The 15,057-nt window shown below is 49.6% G+C and overlaps 4 protein-coding genes across 4 annotated transcripts; 2 read left to right on the top strand and 2 right to left on the bottom strand.

The window, feature by feature from the left end:
* Window positions 1–1,531: 1,531 nt before the first annotated feature.
* On the top strand, window positions 1,532–5,461 carry EDB82DRAFT_19323 (uncharacterized protein). Its single transcript, XM_025731664.2, has 2 exons — window positions 1,532–4,063; window positions 4,115–5,461. Exons 1-2 carry the CDS (start codon window positions 1,670–1,672, stop codon window positions 5,414–5,416), a joined length of 3,696 nt encoding a protein of 1,231 aa, XP_025590667.1. The 5' UTR covers window positions 1,532–1,669; the 3' UTR covers window positions 5,417–5,461.
* An 867-nt stretch (window positions 5,462–6,328) lies between these two features.
* On the bottom strand, window positions 6,329–8,693 carry EDB82DRAFT_19375 (uncharacterized protein). The gene is made up of 2 exons (XM_025731666.2): window positions 8,306–8,693; window positions 6,329–8,241 (listed from the first exon to the last, which is right to left on the bottom strand). The coding sequence occupies exons 1-2, from the start codon at window positions 8,447–8,449 to the stop codon at window positions 6,505–6,507; spliced, it is 1,881 nt and encodes a 626-aa protein (XP_025590668.1). The 5' UTR covers window positions 8,450–8,693; the 3' UTR covers window positions 6,329–6,504.
* Window positions 8,694–9,752: 1,059 nt separating this feature from the next.
* On the bottom strand, window positions 9,753–11,269 carry EDB82DRAFT_470314 (BAR domain-containing protein; the record flags this gene model as incomplete). Its single annotated transcript, XM_025731667.1, has 3 exons — window positions 9,753–9,778; window positions 9,830–11,072; window positions 11,234–11,269. 3 exons carry the CDS (start codon window positions 11,267–11,269, stop codon window positions 9,753–9,755), a joined length of 1,305 nt encoding a protein of 434 aa, XP_025590669.1.
* A 1,237-nt stretch (window positions 11,270–12,506) lies between these two features.
* EDB82DRAFT_470313 (pyridoxal phosphate-dependent transferase) lies at window positions 12,507–14,278 on the top strand (the record flags this gene model as incomplete). Its single annotated transcript, XM_025731668.1, has 3 exons — window positions 12,507–12,768; window positions 12,839–13,662; window positions 13,856–14,278. 3 exons carry the CDS (start codon window positions 12,507–12,509, stop codon window positions 14,276–14,278), a joined length of 1,509 nt encoding a protein of 502 aa, XP_025590670.1.
* Window positions 14,279–15,057: the final 779 nt, after the last annotated feature.

Raw genomic sequence — 15,057 nt, 5'->3', positions numbered from 1 at the left:
ACTACGCAATGACGTTTATCGTTAGTCATGGACGATGGGAACCGTAGGGACGGTCTTGCCGAGGAAGCCATAAGGAGGCTTGAAGACTAACTTGGTAGCGAACATGACGGAGTAACTGTCCGACTAGGCTAGATGGGACATGCTAAAAGTCAATTAATTTGCCGTGCAGTAACTACAGAATCTAGGCGAGACTGTAATAGCTACGGAGAAAAGCCATTATTACCCAAAGCATTTGGCATGCTGCATTGCATGTACCTACTGTAACAGGAACCGTGCATGCTCAAATTACAGAAGCGAGAAACCTTCTCTTCCATCCTTTGACGCAACGTTAATCAATTAGATGCACAACACCGACACCACCAAAACTCCTGAATACTGGAGTCCCCCCTTATTACTCCAATTAAGAGAAAAAGAGTCCCTGACTCAAACCCTGCGATACTGCCTGGCCCTTGTCCAGGAACGGTGGGTGCTGTGGATCTGCTTCAGATCATGAGCCCAATCATGGCATCGTCTATCATCGCATCTTATCCCCAGCTGGGTTCGTGGAAACATCGAATCCATCCACCATCATCCCATCCCTGTCCTCAGCCTAGACCTCTTCTAGGCCTCGTCGCAAATCCCATCACTTAACAACCCTTCAGTGGGCGATGCGCTGATAGTGCCCGCGTTATGGTGTCGATTCTGTCCTCCTTTGAGCCATGTACCGACCTGTACCTCATGGCTTACAGACAGGGATGGACCCCTCCCCGGACAACCAGAACAGAACACTTCCAGTCCTTACTTTACTAAGTCTTAGCGTAGTCTCGTCTGGTCCAGGGGCTTGCATACATACGATCCGCCGCCCGAACGAGACCCTTAGCAGCAGCCGAGCCCGCAAGCTTGGACAAACAAGGAGACCTGATCGACAACGCTCACGCCTCTTCCTCAAACTGTTATCCTCTTCTGCCTTTATTCGTACCTCGCTCGGCCTCTTTCTTTTCCCCTCCTCTACTTTTGTCCTTATCACAGGTTGACTGTTTGTCCTGGTTGCCTATCTATCGCCTTTGCTTTTGCGATACTGCAACAATCTATCTAGGTATTATTTGGCGTCCTTGATCGTCTCTTGTTGCCCCAAAGTACGTCTATTCCCATTACTTCCCTTCCAGCTCGTACATTTCTTTTGCTTTCCCACCAAGCAAACACGGTCAATGTATGTAGCCAAACTGCTTCTGCTGCTGACCTGCAGTCACATTGGTCCCGCCAGCTTGCAGCGTTTGGCGCTTCCGTGTCCGTCAGCTATTGTCCCGCACAATGGTTGATTTGTCGTACATCTGGACTTGTGGTTACGCAAAAGCAACTCTCCGTTCCCTGCGCTCCGCTCTACTCCTGTGCTTCAAACTACGCCTCATGCGACTTTCGACTAACAAAAATCAGCATTGACCTGTCGGCCAATATCGTTGCCGTCTACCCACGGTGAATCATACTCATTCCCCCCATCATTTCGCAAGCCGGCAGGATAAGAGTTGGGGCCCCAATTCTAATCCTGTGCCTGCCCGATCCCGATTGCGCCTCACATCGCACAAGGCAATCGAAAGCCTACAGCGACCAGACCCTGTCCCCGACTTTATTTTTTCTTCTTTCTAGTGGTGACCTTTGCAGGTCTGCCCGCCAACAGATATAGACTGCAGCCATGGCGACCTCAAATGGCGACCCGAATGTGTCGCGGCCAACCTCTGGCATCATCTCTCCTCGCGACGTGAGATCTAGGACACAAAGTTTCTCCAGCGACCGACCTTCAACCATCGCCCACAGTCTCATGTTGTCACCGTCGTCTGTATCACCTACAGCGGCCTTCATTGCCGCGTCGGCCGCTTCCCAAATAATTACAAACGACCATGATAGCCACGCCGACACTTGGTATGATCAGCATGGGATTGAGCCAGCCAGCGAGCCCGCGCTTGTTACGATAGAGGCACTTCAACTTGTCAATAACTTTCTGGATCAATTACTTTTTAACTTTCTATCCAAGTCGCACGCTACCACACTCGCCAACCTGCGACCGGCCGTTTCTGAGGTACTGAAACCCAAACTAGCGAAAGACGCTGTCAACAACGCTGATGAGGAGCTGCGTGAATACCTTGGTGAAGGCGATGAGGAGGACTACGTTGCGCCCCAAGGCGACAAGGCGCGCGACTGGGACCTGGAACTGGTTTGGAAGCGCACCCGCCTTCGATGTATGGTCTACTCTTCTCTGGGTGACATGGAAGAGGAAGATGAAGACCTTTACATGGAACAGGAAAACCTTGAGCTTGGTGCCAATGAGCAGGCTAGCGAGATTATCTCACCTGCTGTCGCAATTTTCCTCACCTCTGTTTTAGAGTATATGGGTGAGCTGACCCTCACTGTTGCGGGTCAAGCCGCATACCACAGATTGCGGACGAAATGCCAGAAGGAGATCAGCGAAGGAACCCGAAACCCTTCCGATGTCGCTGACCGCATTGTTGTGGAAGAGCAAGACATGGAGAGAGTAGCACTCGACCGAACACTGGGTCGATTGTGGAGGGGCTGGAAGAAGCGGATCCGATCGCCTGTCATTGACCTAAATGGCCGCCCCTTTTCAAGGGCGTCCGATGGACACCCGAGACAAGACAGCGTAATTAGTGACTCTCCTGCCCTCAGCGGGGCGGCCACCCGCGATGTTGAAGAACTCAAAGCTGAAGTCAAGCCATCTCAGATTGCACTTCCCATGGGAGACAAGGATGTGGATGAGATTGAGGTTCCGGGTCTGACATACTACAGTGACGAAGAGGAGGAGGAAGATGCTACAGAGGAAACCAGTGGTCGTCGACCGAAGAGTTTGTTCATTATGCCACTAGGAATCTTCCAGGGCCTTCCTACGCCAACTCTGACGCAACCCAACACACCCGACGTTACTGGTCGTAAGCGTTCGAACTCACTCCCAACGCCCGGCTCTTCTCCATATCGTGCCGTCGTCAAACGCTCAAAGGAAGCTGTTCCCATCTTGACGAGCACCGACGAAGACACGAAAAAGCTGTCTGAGGATGACAAGGCCGAGCAAAGCGGCACCGATCAGCCAAAGGAGACCGAAGAGGATAAGTCAAAAAACGAGCTGGTCCCAGAGCCCGCTGTGAAAAAGAACCAACGACTGTCGAAGATCATTACAAGCCGCATCCAGTCGCGACAGGAAACTGCTGAGGAAGACCCAAGCTACGAGAAAGCAGAGATATTGACTTCGGCTCGTGTGTCAATGGCTGGAAGCTCCTCGCCAGCACTCTCTGACACTGGCGGCCCTTTCCCGCTCAAGAGGTCCTCAAGTGTGCACTCGGCTCGCCTGATTGATGTGGCCGGTCCTAAGAGCCCCGGCGGTTCTCGTTCACCCTCAGCTGATGCGGCAGATCGCATCCGCCGTGCAAGTCTGACGATACCCTCCAGTGGCAGCCTTACCAATGTTGCCAGTGCAGCTGATGCGCAGGCGCCGAACACCCTTACGGCTGCACAGCGTCCAGTTGTCACAGTTCCTAAGAGCCGATCCCCTGTCGATGCTATGCGAGGCTCAGTACCTAGTGCTGCAACCATTTCTGAGTCGGACGAGGAGAGTGACCGAAATCGAATTCGGGAACAGAGGCCTCACAAGTATTTGGCTTACCAGCCATCTACTCCAACCGTCCCTGAAGCCGCTTCACCCACTGAGACTAAACGGCCTCAAGGTATTGTTGGAGCGCCACAATCACCAGTCCTTCCGCAGCCATCTTCTGCCCAATCAACCCGTAACGCTTCACGTAATGAAAAGGTTCCCACATCCCCTACGCACAGCATTGGTATGGTCTCGATAGAGCGCTCAAAGACAAGAGATTCGGACGAAGAAGGTGGAAGCGCGCAGACACCACGACCAACTCACACTTCCGGCTCATCAGCCTCATCCGGTATCAGTCGTCTGAAGGCTGTTAGAACCTCTGAAGACAACGGTAGCCGCTCTAATATGGCTCGCAATTTTGAGGAGTTGATACAAAGTAACCAAACCATCACATATACGTTGACACCCGAGAACATGCGCAACATGGATGTAAGTAAAGCGGCATTGTTCAAAGCATCATTGGGCTAACAAGGATGACAGCACAACCAGCCTCTTGATGCCTCGACTTTCAAGGGGTCAAGGAAAGGCGAGGATAGTCTTTCGCACCACCGATCCAAGTCTTCATCGGCGACAAATGATATAAAGCGGTCATCTCCACACACCCGGCTTGCGGATGACAGGTCAAAGCCTTTCCCTGCACCTAACACAGGAAGACCGCGCATGTCAGCTGCGCCCAGGGACGCTCGAGTCCCTAGCGAATCTACCGCAGATTTTGCAGACTTTATCAAATCTACTGGTCCTGCGGGAGACAGCCGTCCAATCCAACGAAATGTGAGCAACCCATATACCCTTGGCAAGTCCAGCCTCGATAGTCGCCGAGTTTCGTCGGCAAGCAATCGGAATCGCTATACACCGCGTGAGGCTGTGACGCAGTCTCGTAGTGGCAGTTCGGATCTAATCGACTTTATCCGACAGGGACCCCCAGGCGCAAACAGCAACCGTATTCCTCAGAACATCGCACCTTGGGACACTACCGGTGCCGCAGAACCGTCAGGCGGCAAGGCCGTTGATGCTAATATCCCCGATATTCGATACAGCCAAGCCTCAACCCATGGCACCGAGTCATCGATGCCTTCCATTCACTCATCTATCAACTCCAACACAGCTCTTTTGAAAAACAAGGGCCAATCTGCTCCCGCTAACAAGATGTTTGATGATGATGACATGATGCCAAAGCGCAAAACTCGACGTGTCAAGGACCCTTACGCCATCGACTTTAGTGATGAGGATGAGGAGGATGACGATGTCTTGCTCGCGACTCCCAAACCTCCTGTTAAGAAAGAGGAGAGTTTGGCAGAGTTTCTCATGAACTGCGAACCTCCACCGGAGCCAGTCTCAGTTCCCATCTCTGAAAAGATGCCAAAGAAGAAGGCCAGTGCACCGAGCCTCATGGGAAGGTTCACTCGCAAGGAAAGTCAATCTAATACCGCCCCTGCGTCACCTAAAGCCAACGACACCCGATCACTCAGCAGTCGCGCTGGTCTCAGGAATTACATTCCCATCCAGGTCAACATCCCATCTGGTTATGACAAATATGGAATGCCCATTGGCGAGAACCAATCTCGACCGCCGCCTGTCTCTTCAGCCTCCTCTGGACGTCGTGTGCCCATGAAGAAGTTTGAACCCCGAGATGCAACCTCCAATGTTTCTCGAACATCAGACCTCGCAGCGTTCCTTCGAACCTCGGAACCGCCGCCTGAGCCCATAGCTGCCCCTTCCCCTCCCGTCAAAGAAGAGAGCGGTAGCAGTCTGTCTAAGATGTTTGGTCGTCGAAGAAAGTAATTAGCGATTAAACCTGCTATTTTTATGCTTTGATTCGATTGACTGTCAGAGAAAAATGGGTTGAGACGAATATTTATATGCTCACGAGCTCATGTACTTTTAATTTCTATTACTGGGTGTTTACCTGTGCTTTCAGGTGTCTCAGGACTTGCATTCAAATACTGTACTGCCGACACCGCCACAGGGCGAAGTTCACTGCCTGGCTTATCTGCGTTTTCATTGAATACTGGCCTTGTTGCACTTCTGGGTATCTTGAAGAGCGGCTTTTTTTTATTATCATGTCTTGTCATGTGTGCGACATTACATAGCGTGGATTATGGAAGGGAAAGGCGGACATTTGAAATGGACATAAGCATAAAAAATAAATGTGTTCATTCTTGTACTTATGAATGGATGGTACATTATCCGCTTACAGAGTTTTGCATTTTTACTGAGAAGTACTATATATAGGTAATTTCCTTTCTTAGAAATCCTTTAGTGATTGGATACTGGGAATACTTGCGCAAGTTCGCTTACTCTGGTTTACCATCACCTGCTTGGCCCCCACCTAATAACTGAGGCACTCCCAAGACATGCATTTTTTTTTGTTGCGCTTTATGCTTTGAATCAGCTTTGGGTCTGTACGATGCGTTGCTTAACCTGGTCTGTATATGAGCGGGCGTTGCTGTTGCAACTAGCCCAATGGTAGCGGCATTTGCACATGTGACACAACATTGGGATTTGAATTTACAATGCATCCAATGCCTTGCATATAGAGATGGTAGGCTCCTCTTGCTCACGGCGCGGTCACCCCACTATGACTAGGAATATTGGCATTGATATCTTCTGATCTTTGCCCGAATTTGGTATTCAATGTTGTGTGACGCAGCCTGACTCGACACCGAGTGAGATCAAATGTGTAGAACCTCGACTATCACTTGCATGTATTAGAGATACTCGTCGGGTACTACTCGCAGCCAAGGGTACACGGTGAAAGGAACATTCAGTTGCAATATTTATTGATCATTGTCTATCTCTCCAGTATTTGCAGTTTGATGATGAGGAGTGGCACACTGCCCCTTCAATCTTACTAGTGAAGGCCTCGTTACTTAAAATCGAGGCCAGGTCACGGAATTCAAGGCCGAGGGGGTATAATATGACATATTGAACCCATGTGCATTCCCACTGCCCATATTCATCGTTCGGTAAAGCGAAGGCTGCACTTTAATGAAGTTAGAATCTGCCTTCTTATCCTCTCCACTCGCTGGTGAACACTCGTCAACTCCTTGACTTGACGGCGACAGTATTTCATTTGGTGGACCAATAGCAGTCTCTTGCATATGAGAGGGGCTATTAGGCTGGTATTCCACCTCCCCGCTGCAACATCGGTAGTTTGGAAAGTCTGGAAGAAGAAAGCCTGGGTCAAGCGAGATGAGGACAATAGGCCTCAAGTGACCAGAAGCCATGTGGGTTGGCGAATAAACCAATACCCGCTCATCCATACTCCATTCGACTCCTTTGATCGGCTGTATTGGGTTGACAACACCATGCAGCTGAGCCAATACACCATCGTGGTGGTACGGGTGCTGATCTCGTGGCCAAAGTTTGACTGGCGATCCCTGTTCCTTGGATTGTACTCTAAGTTGCATTGACGAGCCTTGGTTGCAGACTTCAGAAACAAGATCAATGAATGAGTTGCATGATGGATTGTATGAACGGACAAAGCACTCTTGAAGGGTGTATGCCTTGGTATCCTTCGGACCATCACCGACATGAAAATCCTTACATGCTCGTTCTTCGATGTGAGCATTACTGTCCCATTCCTCTTCGATAGGGCCTCCTTCCATAGAGCCCGGCGTCGTTGGAAGAAGAGGCTCTTGTAAATGATCGGCCTCTTGTGGGCCAAACTGAAGCTCTCTGTTATAGCAAGTCCTCTGACTGCCCGCATTTCCTGGACACCACTCCTTGCGTATCTCAATGATGGATACTCTGCCAGTTTTCTCGCTTTTGCTGAGTTGTAAAGATGTCCAACGCTCATCTACCATGCCCTCGGAATCATGGCGGCGCCAGAGATTGCGCATCAGAGGCTTCTCGCACCTTGCTTGCACAGCATCATGCACGGGAAATCGTACAACCTGGTAGAAATTGTTGCATGTGTCATTTTCGGTCCGTGTTTTCAACACATTCGAAACACAATAGAACTGGCCATCGATGATCTCAAAACAGATATCTGACCCTATATTTGCCCCGTGAAAGTTCCATAAGATCAGTTGTGAATCTGACCATTGACGTGTTTGGAGATTAAGGCAATGGAGGCCCCATCGGTAGGAACCTTCGAGTGTCGAATGTGATCTTGAGCCCCAGAATAGATAGTTCTTGTCGTTACGTACAAAGATGGGATGCGTCGAGCATGGTCGCTGTACAACAACCCAGCTGGGTTTCTCTCTCAGCTCAAATATGATGAGCCAGCTGCATGTGGTCAAATCTTCGAGCACCTGAGTGGCGAGGCATGACAAAACGCCCTCAGCGCAATACAGAGGCTCAATTGTATGTGGTCTGAGATGATCATAGTCACGGACTGCAAGCTTAAGAAGCAGCGGCACGTCAACCGTCAGTTCAGTCGTGGGTGTCTGTTGTAGGGTGTTTAGAACACGCAGCTGCTTGTTCTCAATGGTGTAGCACAAGTGGCCATTGGTATAGATGAAGTGATCGGCCATGGCCACTATAGCAACCGTCCAAGGCTCAGCGGCGCGAACGGACAGTCGCCGTTTAGCCAGCTTACGAAACGCCTTTGGGTAATCGTCGCTTGTCTGAACCTGCTGAGCCTCTGCCGAGTATGGGGCTTTCTAAGCTCTCGTCAGCGAACTAGCTCAGAGAGTAAGACAAGATATGGATGGTGATATGACGAACCGTGAGTGCAAGCCGGCACATCCGTCTGTCATAGAGAATGCAGCTGAGAAACCGACAGCTCAATGCCATATTGAAGACATCCTCAACTTCGAGTAGCTCGACGAGGAGGGAGACAATTTCGACAGGTATTTTCAAAAGGCTCATGGCGATACTGCAAGAGGGAAAGGGAGACGAGAACTTGTAGAACGGTATAAGGTCATATTCACCAAAGCGCTGAATACTGGCTCGCGTACAAATATGATGCTATTCCGAATGGCCAAGGGCACTCTTAAGTCTCTTCAAGAGGGGGAGCAGAGCCTCAACTCGAACAGCCTTGTTTTCTAATGGCACCCCATTTGGAGCACGCCATCAAAGGCCGCCCCATGTCTATGTCCGGTTTGAACCGGTCAAAAAAAAAAAGGACAATCAAAGTTTGATAACTAGAGTTGCTGGTTTGTTAGGCAGGCATCAGGTTTTAATGAGGCTCTTCGGTGATAAGAAAGATCACATGGAGCTTGATAGCGTATACGCTCGTGGTGTAAGACAGGCATTGAGAGTAGGATCATTATTCTTATAACTCGTTGTGCAAAATCTCTCGATCATGGATGAGTACGTCGAGTTGGTGTAGGGGTCAAACTGATCTAGGGGGTTATGCAGGTTTGCAGGCTACACATGCCTATTCGCGTCGTTGGGTCAGTTGTAGGCGCAGCCAATATGGGAAACCTTTGCGGCGATTGTATTAAACACCCTGACCGTAATCCCTGGCCCTAGCCTAGGTATCATCAACCGACTATTTGTGTTCGGCACATGTCTGCATCAGGATACGGTACCTGCTGATTCCATCTTTCAAACAAATTGATTAATTGGCCAATGCAAATTCAGAAACTTGCAGTAGGTGGTCATACAGATCCCCGCATTTTAAGCCGCAACCTATGTCCCCAAGGTTTACAACGCCTGTTCTTGGAATCAGGCTCCGAGCCTGATCGCTTCACTATCGTCACATAGCCCGATGAATGTGTGCGCGTGTTGGAAACCTTGTATTTCTCATAGCAACAATCTTCCATTACGACCGAAATTACTCACGCCTTCACCAATAGAAGTTGGTTTAAAATACAATACTAATTGTGTTATCTGCTTCTACAGACAAGCAGGAATCATATCCATAACGCCAGAAATGCCCCATCTCTTTGGCCACGTAGGCCCCTTGTATCTCCAGAATTGGAAGAATCTACGTTCTTGTTTCCAGGACCTCGAGCAAGCACAAAGACCTGTTGCTCCGTCTACTCCACTCGGACTCATGTGCTTCGCTTCACATGATGCGCCATAGCCCCCTTAAGATCCATCCCTAGTGATGTTACTATCCGAAATTATGAGCGTCTATTGCGAGCGGATTGTAATGAAACGGGTTCTCTTCATGTCATAGTATCGAGGTGGTGAAAGTGTTATCGCGATTTCAATGGTTATCCCTTCAGCCGTTGAGTTGAACATAATTGCCTATCACCCGTTAGTTCAGCGACAAAAATCTTGAGACACTTAAACACGTACCTGGGAACTGGCCCTCTTTGCCTTGCAGTCGTCCAACCCACCACTCATTGTCATTCTGCGTTCTTGTAACAATCTCAATAACATCGCCAGTTCGGAAGCTTAGATCTCCCTCGGCTTGCGCAGCGTAGTCGTAGAGGGCCGTGACGGTCTCTACCCCTGGAGCTGTCAAGCGCATAGGCTTAGGCTTAGGCTTAGGTGGCGGGGGCTTCTTCTTGCCAGCAGCAATGGCTGCTAGGCCTGCATTGGCTCCCGTTGGGGGTGTGTAAGGAGGAGGAGCCGCCGCGTCGTTGGCAGTCGAGGCCGGCCGCTGCCAGCCACCAATCTTTGGGCTGGTGACTGTACTGCTTGAAGGCTTGGAGTCTTCGCCGCCTTGTGTGAGGAGTGCGGGCTGCTTAGGACCTTCGAGGGCAGGTTTGGCTCCGTATCGTACAGGTCGTGGACGGCCGGTTGTCTTGAATCTACAGATGGACAAAGCCTCTGTTTGTTCTTGAATTTCGCCCCGCTTCTCGTGGAAAGCGTCCTCAATATCGAGTGTCAAATCGAAGTATCCAATGTCGCAGTTCTGCATCTTCTCGTGTAGGGTGTAGAAAATATTGAGCTGCATGTAGTAGAACGACTGGAACAGGGGCTGGATGAACTCGCGCTCGAGCTGGAACAGCTTTGGAAGCTCATCCTTGAGGAGATCGTTGAAATAGTTAAACTCCTGCGTAGCTAACTCAACATCTCCCTCGGCCTTCCACATTGCCTTTTCGTCCTTGGCAGTGCGCTCTTTCTTGTCCTGCAGCTTCTTGAGAGCCGTACGATGTCGGTCATAGTCAAGTCGCTTGTGTTCACGCTTCAGGGCGCTCTTGCGTATCACCTTGATTACGTCGAGCAACTCGTTGGCAGGACGGATAATCCTAGATTCTATCATTTCCAACTCGGGTGCCAACGTTTCTTGCAGGTCCTTGACAACGGCTTCGTATTCTTCGCAGGCACGGATGCCTTCGGGATTTCCTTCAAACTTGATCGAGTCAGGGTCCGACATGCGACCTGAGATTGGCTTATAGACTTCGGTCATGGCTTGGCTGAACTCAATCTGGTGGGAGAGCATGCCATTGATGGACTCGAAGTACTTTTTGGATTCATCGTGTAGTTTTTTGGTCTCGGTTTCGAGTTCCTGGAAACGTCGTTCGGCGTCGATATAAACAGCATCTTTGGTGTGCTCGCCGATGTTGAACTTTTGCTTGAATTGTTGCGGAGCCTGCAAGGGGGAAAAGGTATCAGTATCTCTGCTTCGTCTTACTCGGTGTTGATCGATAGTCCTGACGTGTCTCGGCTATTCGGTCGCGCGCAAACATGCCGTTTCGCGCGCGCCAGACGAGTTGGAAACCCGAGGACAAGCAAATGAGGGGCAAGGCTTACCCGGGTGAGGCTCTTTTGGAAGCCTTTGAAGCTCATGGTGAGAGCAAAGCAATAGTTGTGGTGCTATAGATGCAAGACTAAGAGCGGAGCTGGTGGAAGAGGAGTCTTAATCGCGAAAAACCTCAGTCGCGAGGCCACCAAAGTTGGACAAGAAGGTAACTTATCCAGCACAATTAAAGACAATGACTTGGAGTTGAGTCGTGGAACGGATGGTGACGTCCACTTGTGTGGCTGTGTTTTAGCTCCAAGGTCGTCCTTTTTTTGCTGCCCAGCCTGTACTGTAGCCTACGCCTTGTTGCCAAGCCTGCCGAATGCCGTCTTGTCTTGTGGCTATCAGGTTGGTGAACAAATAATCAAAACACCCAAGCAGAGGAAAGAAAGAGGCCTGAAGCTTAACAATGTGAGCAGGGATTAGGGTTTCTTATTAGAAATTGGGTATTTTCTTTAACCGATGTTACTACTCAAGTAAGTGAACCCAAAATGCCCATCTCACTACAGACTGGACCAATGATGATTGTTGCAATGGAAGCTTCCATTTAACTGATGCCTTGAGGTTTGGAGGTTAGGCCACCCAAGCTGCCTATTCTGCTACGGTAATAAGTATGGTAGCCAGCCACAACTGCGTCATGGTAGTCGGGTTGCGTCACTGAACAGCTTTCAGGGATCAGTCTCACTCAAGCCGTTCACTCACTGCCACCATGGACATCTGTCTATAATCCCTTCGGAAAATGCGGGCGGGCATATTGTACTCATAAAACCCGAGATACAAAGCACCGAAATTACAATTTGAAGAAAGTACGTAAGATAAAGTCAATAATCACTGCCTTTACCCATGCGAAGCAGAATTACAAGCCCTAAAAGGGTCTTTGTGAAGCTCAAGATGCAGAACATGCTTTCTGCTTACTGGGTATGCCCACAGGCTCGACAAAACAATGCAAAGACATGAATTTCCATCTCTAGACTTGAGTATTCGAAAAATTACTTGCCACGACAAATTGATGACATTTCCATCTCTTTCTCCTCACGGCTTGGTTTGCCGTCCGCTACAACCTAAGGCCTAAAAAGAGCGCTCCCCGGCTTTTTAGACCAATCACTGTGCCGGAATCCACGGAACCTTATCACCGAGTGCCCGAGCCGACCAAGCTAATGACAAATTCTCGATATGGAGCTCAACGTCTCCACTGGAATTTGCGTCTTGTCTACTTCTCCCACTGGCTTCGCTCGACGTTTTTTCTTCGTCCTTGCAACTGCCAGGAATTAAATTCCATCCATCATGTCTTCCAAAATCGCATCCTGCGCCCTGCGCTCGGCAGGCCGAGTCAGCTTGAGCTCGGGCTCTCGCGTTACTGTGGCCCCTCTCCGGGGCATGGCTCGCGCAGCTGCTGTGGCGAGGCGAACATCACGAAGAGGATACGTTACCGAGACCAAGAGGGATAATGCCCAGGTCGAGACAGCTATCAAGCTTGACAAGTCAGCTTTTGCAGACATTCCTCCCCCTGGGACTCCCTCCAATGCCAAGGTTAGCCCAATGGCTGGTATGTGCATAATCTAAGCTGTCGCAGCAGAGCGATATTTCTTAGGGTTGAGGCTAATTTTCCCATCAAGAGGTCTTGAAGTCAGCAGCAGTCATGGAAGAGGGCCAGCGTCCTATTTACCTCGATATGCAGGCTACCACACCTGTCGATCCTCGAGTCCTCGATGCTATGATGCCTTTCTACGTCGGCGTCTATGGTAACCCTCATTCGCGGACACATGCCTACGGCTGGGAAAGCGAGAAGGCCGTGGAGGATGCGCGTGAGCACGTTGCAAAGCTTATCGGAGCTGATCCTAAGGAAATCATTTTTACCAGTGGTGCTACCGAAAGTAACAACATGAGCATCAAGGGTGTTGCTCGCTTCTTTGGCCGTTCCGGCAAGAAGAAGCACATTATCACAACACAGACAGAGCACAAGTGTGTACTTGATAGCTGTCGTCACCTTCAGGATGAGGGTTTCGAGGTCACCTATCTGCCTGTTCAGAATGATGGACTCATCAAGATGGAAGATCTTGAAGCTGCCATCCGGCCCGAGACTGCTCTTGTCAGTGTCATGACTGTCAATAACGAGATTGGTGTCATCCAGCCTATTGAAGAGATCGGCAAGCTGTGTCGATCAAAGAAGATCTTCTTCCACACTGATGCTGCTCAGGCTGTGGGCAAGATCCCTCTCGACGTTAATGCCATGAACATTGACTTGATGTCGATTTCGTCACACAAGATTTACGGCCCCAAGGGTATTGGTGCCTGCTATGTCCGAAGACGTCCCCGAGTTAGATTGGATCCCCTCATCACCGGTGGTGGTCAGGAGAGAGGTCTTCGAAGCGGAACTCTTGCTCCATCACTTATTGCTGGCTTTGGTGAAGCTTGTAGAATCGCCTATGAGGAAATGCCCGTGAGTAATACCTACCCCATTTCTTTGATATCCTCCTCTGTTTTAAGTGATGAGTTGCTCTACACATGCATGGCTTTCTGAATGGCCTGTGACAAGGCCGGCCGTGTTGATCGAAGCTTCTGTCTGATTTACAATGATTCTCCATTCTTTGTTTTCATCGATATTTTGTATGCAAGACACTGACCGATGATAGTACGACACAAACCGTATCAAGTACCTCTCAGACCGCCTACTTAAGGGCCTTTTGAGCATGGAACACACAACACAGAATGGTGCCCCCGAGTCCTTCTATCCCGGCTGTGTCAACGTCTCCTTTGCTTACGTCGAGGGAGAGTCGCTCCTGATGGCTCTTAAGGATATTGCTTTGTCTTCTGGCAGTGCTTGTACTTCTGCCTCTCTGGAGCCCAGCTACGTCTTGCGCGCGCTTGGCAACAGTGACGAAAGCGCTCATAGTAGTATTCGATTTGGCATCGGTCGCTTTACCACTGAGGCAGAGATTGATTACGTCCTCAAGGCAGTCCAAGAGCGTGTTAGTTTCTTGCGCGATCTGAGTCCCCTGTGGGAGCTCGTACAGGAGGGTATCGACCTCGACACTATTCAGTGGAGCCAACATTAGGCTGTCCTGTAATGAATACGACGACTATCACACTTACCCCGACTTCTCTGACTAGTGTCAGGCACGGGATGTATATCAAGGACGTTAATGACAAAATGGCCGGCTGGAGCGAGGCTCAGCTGTGCCTGTATAGCATACTGTAATATCAGAGATACCTCTTTCTTTAAATTCTGGAGATGAAAACAGGGAGTCATTGGTTCAAGGAGCTTGCAATTATCGGGGTATCTGGTCCAAAGGCGAACAAACAGGCGCCTCTTTCAAATGTCGCAAGAGTTAGGAATAGTCTTTACCTATTGGAAACGAATGATCAGAGCAAATCAAAGGTCATAGTCGCACAAAATGAGACACGACAATTCACTATGGTACAAATTCGACCACGATTTATGTTATGAAAATGGTGCCATACTTGACGCAAGAGTTAGTGATTCTTCCACCTTTGCGGTTGGCTGCTGTTGGTGGTGTAACCATCCATGTTTGCCTGTCATAAATGTCTCACGTAGCCTACGAGGATCACATGCATGGAAACCCCTTGGAAATTGTCGATGGGATTTGCCTCCAATCTCGATCTTCCCGTCAGGTGTCCTGCAATGTTGATCCAAAGCCATTACGTTGCTCATCCACTTTTAGAACACCTCAGTATCAGTATCCAAGATCATGTAGTGAGTTATACATGGTGCGATGAAGAGACTGTCAACCAAGGACTTCTATTGTCTGTACGTTCTATCAACCGTTAGAAATCACCTCTCTGTAGCCTTGCAAGTACGTATGATAGACTAGTA

This window comes from Fusarium venenatum, assembly GCF_020744135.1.
Source record: "Fusarium venenatum strain MPI-CAGE-CH-0201 chromosome Unknown EDB82scaffold_1, whole genome shotgun sequence".
In the NCBI taxonomy this organism is placed as follows: Eukaryota; Fungi; Ascomycota; class Sordariomycetes; order Hypocreales; family Nectriaceae; genus Fusarium; species Fusarium venenatum.
This window is presented reverse-complemented; position numbering and strand designations above follow the sequence as displayed.

Excerpts from the sequence above, each read along its gene's own strand:
- EDB82DRAFT_19323 (XM_025731664.2), top strand. The coding sequence starts at position 1,670 with ATGGCGACCTCAAATGGCGACCCGAATGTGTCGCGGCCAACCTCTGGC. Across the intron at positions 4,064-4,114 it reads AGAACATGCGCAACATGGAT|CACAACCAGCCTCTTGATGC; the intron begins GTAAGTAAAGCG and ends CAAGGATGACAG.
- EDB82DRAFT_19375 (XM_025731666.2), bottom strand. The coding sequence starts at position 8,449 with ATGAGCCTTTTGAAAATACCTGTCGAAATTGTCTCCCTCCTCGTCGAG. Across the intron at positions 8,242-8,305 it reads TGTGCCGGCTTGCACTCACG|AAAGCCCCATACTCGGCAGA; the intron begins GTTCGTCATATC and ends ACGAGAGCTTAG.